The sequence below is a fragment of the Phalaenopsis equestris genome, unplaced genomic scaffold, assembly GCF_001263595.1.
Source record: "Phalaenopsis equestris unplaced genomic scaffold, ASM126359v1 Scaffold000140, whole genome shotgun sequence".
Lineage (NCBI taxonomy): Eukaryota > Viridiplantae > Streptophyta > Magnoliopsida > Asparagales > Orchidaceae > Phalaenopsis > Phalaenopsis equestris.
In genome coordinates this window covers 88,348-97,432 of record NW_018164582.1, presented here as the reverse complement: position 1 = coordinate 97,432, position 9,085 = coordinate 88,348, and the positions used below count along the sequence as shown (strand labels likewise).

The window sequence follows — 9,085 nt, the reverse complement described above, 5'->3', positions numbered from 1 at the left end:
AACTACTATCCAATTTTAATTTTTACATACAATCCGGCTGATTTATGCCAAAAATATAAGAATAAGATGTTCTATTGCCCCTAAGTTTTAATCATGACTGAATTTAGGCTTAGAATCAGATAGCGTGCCAAGACGGAGAACAAGCTGGTAAGTATGACTTGCCAGTTCGTCCATCGGGATCGGTCTATGAGAGTGAAACTTGGTTGAGATAGTTCATTCATTCATCGGGGAGACCAAATCCATCTCATTGTCTGAAAGATCGGGTCGGTCGAGGAGGACAAATTGCTCGGCAAAGGCCGAATAGAGTGACAAATATGTGTCTTGAAACACACATGTAAAGACATCATTAAACAAGCAAAGCAATGGCATATTCAAAGTAGATGACATGATCTGGCAGATCAATTTTTCATTTGTACGAATGAAGGTGAGAATTCTTGAATTTCATTGGAGGATTCTTTTTCATAATTTTCTTCAAAAATGTATCGGTTGAGAACAACTTCCTCTTTTCAACTCATAAATCTATCCAATGAGGTGAGATAGATGAAGATACATCAAAATTTATGTAGTATGTCTCATCATTGATAGTGTTACTGGGTTGAAATGTCACTAGCATATGACATAATCAACCGCCTCCTTGGCAAATTCGCTCTTTCAATCATCTTTTTTATCTCTGCAAGCTATCATCCAACAACAAAATTAAAATTCTCAATGCGAACATAAGTTTCCTCTTTTGCGCCTTTGTGGTTCTCACTATGTCTTATTAAAGGTTCTTAGCATATGTTCACGCTCATCTCACCTTCTCCGACTCTCGCTTTGAAAAAGTCACCAATATTCCTTAATAAAGTCAACAGCTTGACAAGCAGTTTCTAAGCCTTAAGAAACACAACTAATCTCAGATGTAAAGGATTGAATTTGAATAAATATTCCCTTAAAATTATTGTTGATTCAGCATGAGTCCAAGAAGTTAAACACGACTTTAGCGAGTTGGCGGGTAATTCACACCATTCTGCGCAATTTATGGTGATTAAAATGAATGAATTTATGTCAATCTTGGCTAATTTTTTACTAATAAAAGAGGTGTTTATTAGTAAAAAAAAAATCAAGGGGACATTTACATATAAACCATCCAATTCATATGTATTTATATATCTAAAATCTAAATTTTGATTATTATATTTATACCACCAAAATCTATCTTATCACATCAAATATATCACTGTTTAAACTATATATAAAAAAAAAAAAGTGAAATTCAATTTTTCAACATAGGTTGGGCTGTATATATGTAAAAATTGAAGTATAGGTGATAGATATGTAAATACATAAGAATTGAGTCGCATGCATATAAATCTTCAAAACTAAAATGAACGGAAAAAAAAAGGAGATTGATGAAATTTTGTAACAAAATTTTAATATTTCTTTTAAGAGTGAGTATAATAGTTAATTTTTTTATCAGTTTTTGTACTGATTCATAAAAATAAAAAATAAAAAAAATTTGAAATTTTTTATTATAATTAAATGTATAATTAAATAAGTTTTAATTAATTAAATTTTTTTTCAATTAATATATCATACAAGTATAGAAAATTTAATAAATTACTTGCTAAATAAAAAATAAGCTTATTCATAAATATCAATAAAATGAGTTGGAATGTTGAATTATGTTTAAATTTCATTAAACTTTGAGATTATATATATAATTCAGAGGCCCGCGCCTGGGATCGAACCCGTGACTTGAGGGTACTTACAGTGAACCCCATCAACCCATGGGTCACAGCTTGCAGCGCGCGCGCAGACATACACACATACACACACACACACAAATATTATATATATATATATTTTTATTAATCTACTAATTTAAGCAAATATAATTGAATATTAATAGAGCAGAGTTGAGTTGTGCCTCAAGTGCATTGATTCTTTTTTTTCTTAAGTCAATATTATGGATTCAAGTGCATTGAATATTAGAATTAAATGGTAGTTATTTTTGTTGTTTTTTTCTTAAGTCAATGTTATGGATTCCCCAATTTCTTGTCCGAGACCAAATCCCTCCAATGCATGCATGTACAATAGTTTTGTATAATGCTGTATAATATGTATATAATAGTGCATATGAAATTTGAGTCTCCATGCAAGCAGACTTAATATATAATATTCTCTTGCGTACGTCAAGGGATATGCAGAGATACGTACATAATAAGGTACACGGGGTTTATACTGGGATTACAAGGGGGTTATAACCCGTTGTACCTCCCGTGTAACTCCCGTATAAATCCCGTGTAACCCCGCTGTATCCCGTAACTCCCGTATAACCTCCCGTGTAACTCCCGTGTAACCCCGCTGTAACCTTGTAATCTCAATGGATAAAATAAAAACGCGGGTTATAACCGAGTTACACGAAAGTTATAAGGAAGTTATAACACGCTTGTAACCCCCATGTAACTCCCACATAACGCCCGTGTACCCTATTATGTACGCATCTCTGCGTACACTTTGACGTACGCAAATTTTTTCCCAAAACAAGTGAGCAAGCACGTGGCTCGGCTCAAAACGGAATGTACTCGAACCACAACCTTATGTTGAGAATCAAAGCACTTGAACATTACACATATCACTTAAACATAGCAATTAATAATTCAAAGATAGCAAATTAAAATTTAATTGAACATGTAATAATATATATGCTAAAAAAATTATTATTTTTTAAAAAAATTCTCAATAAAAAACAAAACGGCATATTAACTCTGAAAAAAAAAAAAATAAAGGAAAGAAAGATGAATAAGAACACGACAAGCATAAAAATCGGGATTTTAGCACTACCACAAAGTCAAGCTCTTCGACGTCGAGGAAACCGTGAGCTCCTTGAATCGATCCGACGGCGCAAACTCCGCTGGAAAATTCGCCCTCCGTTCAATCCGCCGCATGGTACTCTGCAAGCTCTGCTTCACCAATTTCCTCACCTCCCTCATCTCCACACTCATCCCCTCCTCCTCCTCCATCGTCGCCGAACTCGCTGGAGCTCCGCTGCAGCCGCCGCTGATAGGTTCAGAAACCATCACCTGCTTCCCATTCTCCTCCCTCAATAACTCCAGAATCCGTGAGGCGCGCTTCTGAGCCAGTGCGCTTCCAATGAGCGCGAGCTCAAGCAAAGCCGACGTAAGTCCGGCCGCCACCATAGCCGCTCTCTCGCCGCCCTGCGATTTGTGCACCATCACCATCAGAATGTACGCTGCCTTCTCCTGACACCTGGGAAATTCGCTCCAGTTAAGCACGTCGATGAGGATAGAGAATCCATCGGCGAAGCGGCTTACAGCTTGCCGGCCCTCTGGCGAAGCAACGACGAGGTTGGAAAGCACTGAAAGCGACCGCTCGCTGAACTCTGTTTCATATACAACGGCGTCGAGAATGCAGGGAACGATTCCGGCTTCCACCAAAGCGGCACCGTTCGCCGGCGAGATCGAGAGGTTGTAAAGAGCGCGCAAGGCGTCATCTTTGGATTGGTTGGAGGAGATAGAGGACGAATTTCGTAAAGAGTTCAACAGAAATGGGATCACGCCTGGAGAAGCTCCGATAATGGGCTTATTCGCGTCTAATGCGCTGAGACCGAGAATATTGGCGATGATTGCATCCGTCGCTGCAGGTGACGGCCCTGATTCGATCAAAAACACCATCTTCCGAACAGCTCCCGCTCTCACAATCGCTGATTTGTTCCTGAAGAACAACAGATCACGCCATCATGGTTTAAAGAGCGGAAAGGTGGAAGCTTTTTGCCTGAAAGTTAGAAAACCTACGCTTCATTGCCGACTGCTAGATTCAGAAGCGCGTAGAGTGCGGCTATGAGCGAATCGGCATCGTTGCAATCGAGCAAAGAGACAAGAGGAGGAATGGCGCCGAGCATCGCGAGAGCCTGCCGAAAATCTGAGTTATCCTTCGCAAGCCTCCTCACCTCCGCCGCAGCTTCTGCTCGGCCACCATGAAAGCCTTCCTCGGTTTCCTGAAGCCTTCGCACAACACTCTGCAATTCCTCGAAAGCTTCCATCTTTCGTCTCTTCTCGTCTGCTTCCCTGCACCGCGAATCGATCGCCGCAGCCTCAAGTAAATCAGCAAGACGATCTGATTGGCGTTCTTTACTTTTTCTCCGGGGTTGGTTTGATGCGCCGCAGAGCATTGCTTCGAGAAGCCTGCGGCGGAAACCAGAGGGGGAGAAAGTCGACCACCGTGCTCCGGCTAGAACTTCACATTTCGCCATGGGAGGGATTCGCGCATCACAATGTCGGAGGAGATGGGTTGAGGAGGAAGACGATGCTAAGAAGCCATTAAGGGCAAATCGGTGTGGTTTCTCTTTCTTTATGCGATAGCAGAGCGGGATGCGCGGGGCCGGATCTTCCGCTGCCGTCGAAGTTCTATTATATAGAATTGTCAGCTTGCCAAATCGTTTAATATCATAGGATTCCGCATTATACTTGAAAAAGTGGTGAATTGTTCCTGATTTATTTACTATGTTTTAAATCTCTTAAATAATATACTGGTAAGCATAAAAATAAAACTTAAATTAAATTAATGATAATAATAAATTTAGAGGAATTTATATCTCACAATGATACTTCCATATTTACAGATATAATTTTAATTTTTTTAATATCATTTAAAAAATTAGACTATTATCATTTCTTTTAAAATGAATTATATATTTTTCATACATAATTTTAAAATGCCAAAGTGTTATGTATATAAATATGAATGTTTTGGAGTGGGTATGCAAAAACAAAAGATTTGTGTGCCACTTATATAAATTTCCCTATTATCTGATGCAGTTGTATGAAAGATCTCAACTTGAAAATAATAATAATAATAATTATTATTATTCGCTTTCACATATCACCATTGCCATTAAATTTATCCTTATGGACTTTTATTAAATTTTATCAATCCTAATAAAGTAGTTAATGATGGTGATGATATATGCCTACATGACTCCTAATAAAAGTATATTCTTTGATTAATCAATTAAATTGCAGGGCAATTACAATGCATAGCACCTGAAACATTGCTATTAACAAATCCAGCATTCTCTTTCATTTATTTTTCAAATTTTCTCTTAGATATAAAAATTTATGATAAAACACCAACCCAAATTTAGGGTGTCGTTGTTTCGGTTTTTCGGCTGGAGCTTTGGACCGCGTTGGTGGATCCCATGTTTAGTGGATTGCAGTTAAAACTACAACACAAAATTTCATAATATTATAACTATGGCTTGTGTCTCGCGTTTTGCATTCCACCTGCGCTTTTGGATGCATCGCACCCGCTCTAATTATTGCAGTGCCTCGGTGTTTGGTTGATGACACCCTTTCTTAGATCTCAGTAGAAAATAGTTTGATCGTTTGTATGGGATGGGCAAGATGATCATTTGGTTGTGGGATTGCTGTGGTTTTCAGCTAGTCATTGTTTACTATGGTATCATGTAGGTACAAATAAGCAAGTTCTTGTAGAACATTTAACATTGAGTTTACTTTTAAATTTCTACTTGTTTAATAAAGTATAATTGAATATGAGCATATTGTTATTTTAGACATTTATCTATAGATAACACTTCCAAAACCGAGTTTTCAAATAGAATTACTATGTCTTGAACAACAGCATTTAAACAACAGATTTTTCACAACAACTTTTAAACTGAGTTTTTATATAACTCCATCTAAAAAAACACGTCGAAAACACACCCGATACACCATCAACAAATTTCCATCATCTGAGACAAATTTTGAAGCGCGACTCTGATTTCAAGGTAAATTTATGTTCAAACTTCTATTAAAAGTCATCCAAGACTTTGATTTTGACAAACTTACGATCAAAGTGGTTGGCTCAATGAGACGACTCAATGATATTGAAACAAGCCTAATCTGAGTCAAATCAAGCCTTTAAATAACCTTTGGAAGCTTTCCAAGCAAAATTGGAATATCAAATGGATTTTGAATCCGATAAGCTTATAGTTAGATCGAGCGTCTCAATAAGACAAATTTAAGAAGCCTAATATCGTTTAATTCTAACGTCATTAAGGAACTCAAATGTACATCAAATGACATTCGATCAAGTGGATCTCTACAAACCATTCGATGGAGTGGATCAAATTTCTTCCTCATTTGCAGAGAGGTCTATCCCGGACTTTATAAATAGAGCTCTCCCTTTATTTGAGGAGGGGAGGTGATCCCGAGCAAGAGTAAGATCAGAGCTTGGAGAAAAGGGAGCTAAAGGTTAAGACCCTTCGCCGATAATTAGACAAACACCTTCTGCCCTACAGCCTCCAACTATCACCGACCACAGCTCATCGGTCGCCGCTCACTCCTTACGATAAAGTATCTCGTGAAGCATAAAATGATGTCATGGAATAAAAAAAGCAACAGTTAAGCAACGCATTATCTCAAACATCATACTAACCTATAAGATTCTGCAACAAAACACCTCACATATGGTGCAACGACGCCTCCCAAAGATGATCTAACATTGCTCCTCAAATACAATGGAACGACACACCCATATGACAGTGTAATAATGCACATAACATATGAGCAGCGTCTCCTCTAAAAAAATGGTTCCCGAATACTATTCAGTAACACCCTGATTACGGTGTAATAACATATCCTACATACGGTGCAACGACATACCATGAGGACAATGATTTTCTATGGACTCTTAAAGATCTCTCATTGCAGCCCACTGCTATGACCTACATAACCAACTATGCTCTACTTGGTCCACAACTCGTACAACTCTCGAATCCAACCCCTGCGGCCTATAGGCGCCATCATAACCCACCACTATGGCCTATGTGACCAACTACATACTACTTGGTCCACAACTTGTGTAGCTCCCAACTCCAACCTTTGTGACCTACGAACGTCATCACAACACACCACTATGACCTGACCAACTATGGTTTGTGTGGTCCACAACTCGTGCAGCTCCCAACTTTGGCCATTGTAACATACAAATGTCATCACAACGCACCGCTACGACTTACATGACGTACTACGACCCATGTTGCCCCAAAGTCATGCACTTTTTGACTCCGACCCCTACGACCTAGAAACGTCATCATAGCTCAGCACAACAGCCTGTGTGAACAACTATGACCTCTATGGTCAATATATCGTGAAGCTCCTGACTCTGACCCTTACGACTTACTGACGTCATCACAACTCAACACTACATCATACGCGATCAAATATTGTCAATGTGGTCCACAACTCATGTTGCTCTCGACTCCGGCCTCTGAAGCTTACAAACGTCATCGCAACCCACCACTACGATCTGAACGACCCACAACCTGAACGACCAGTAGCCAAACCACTCCTAGCTTGAATGACCCACAGTATTGACGACCCACAACCTAGATGACTCGTAGCCTAGACGACCCACGACCTGGATGATCGACCCGACCTGATTGACTGACTCAGCTCAACCGATCGAGCCGACCCAAAGTCAATTAAGCTTAGCCAGTCGAGTCAGAAATTAATCAGATGACAAGTTCATATATGTAAAATATCATAAATAATGTAACTTTAGATATTACACCCTTTCTTTATTAAATGGGATCATTCTATGAATTGAATAGTTGGAAATGCCCAAGAAAAATAAAATTACCCCTTATTAATGGTCATTTTAGTGCATTATTATCTATATCTCTCTTTTACCTTTTCTTATCAATCCGAGCCACGATTCCTGATGAATTCAGATTCAACGGTTTATATAAAAATAAATAAAAGGTACAATGCAGTCAATTTTAAGAAAATTGCAATCGTATGTGTCATGTTAACAAGCTTTAAATATTATGAATTCACTATAACGAAGTTACCATTTTTTTCTACGCTGACTTGCCCTCAATAAACAAGCACAATCTCTTGTACAAGTAGACCCCAGCACGAGCTCAGTCGGGCAGATCAATAATTATAGGGCAAAAAAGGTCTGAGAAAAATACTTTATATATGAGTTTGTTATATGAGCCCACTTAAAATTTTCTGTTTTACATCCTTTACATCTAAATTTTAATATTTACATGAGTACCACTTCGGGCTCATTCACGTTATCATTCAAAATAAATTTCAATTGAAAATTATAGTCCGAGGAAAAAAAATTTACATCAGAAATTCAAAAGTCCGGACAACGGTCTGGATGCAACGGAGGAGGGGAGGAATCGTACCCCCGCCCTCCTCGCAACATCCGGGCAATTGTCCGGACATCAGGAGTCCGGATGTAAAATGTTCTATAGTCCAAAAAACACCATTAAAACTCACAATTTGAAAACTACAATGGATGTTTGAATAACTGACGAGTCAAGAACAACTAAAGAGGCACAATGGAGAACTTCGAGACTGAAATGAAGGAACGTGATTGGAACCTGGAACGGAGGGACGGGCTCGCGATTTAAAAATGGTGAATTTCGCCGTCGTAATAGACGCGCTTCTTCTGAAATTTGTTGACCAAGACAGTGAGCCACAATGAACTGTGCACCGATTGGATGGCAATAACGGGGGAGTTGCTGTTTTGAGAATGTAAATAAGAAAATTCAGGTGTTGAGGATGTAAGGCAGAAAGTTTTCAGTCATAAATATTAATTTTGTCAACTATTTAAAATTCAAAGCATATTCACCATCAAATGCTATTCATGTAACTATTTAGTTTAGGTGTGAGATATATAAATACACAAGAATTGAGTGCTATGCATATACTTTTTCCAAACAAAACAACATCACTTGTAGGTAGGGGTGTAAACGAACCGAACACGAACGAACAAAGTTTGTGTTCGTGTTCGTGTTCGTTTCTTAACGAACGAGCCGAACACGAACCAAACACGAGCTGTTCGCAAACGACGAGCCAATTTGATATCTCTAATATTAATATATAAAAATAATATTATATATTAATTATATAACTTATATTATATAAATATATAATATATATATATATTAATATATTACTACTATAGTATATTAATATACTATTATTATTAATTTATTATATATTATAATTTATAAAATTTAATTTTTTTTAAAATATCATAAATTATATATATATATATATATATA

The 9,085-nt window shown here is 37.7% G+C and overlaps 1 protein-coding gene across 1 annotated transcript; it reads right to left on the bottom strand.

Moving 5' to 3' along the window:
* Positions 1-2,739: 2,739 nt before the first annotated feature.
* On the bottom strand, positions 2,740-4,429 carry LOC110021731 (U-box domain-containing protein 12-like). The gene is made up of 2 exons (XM_020720343.1): positions 3,795-4,429; positions 2,740-3,714 (listed from the first exon to the last, which is right to left on the bottom strand). Exons 1-2 carry the CDS (start codon positions 4,250-4,252, stop codon positions 2,820-2,822), a joined length of 1,353 nt encoding a protein of 450 aa, XP_020576002.1. The 5' UTR covers positions 4,253-4,429; the 3' UTR covers positions 2,740-2,819.
* Between the last annotated feature and the right edge of the window lie 4,656 nt (positions 4,430-9,085).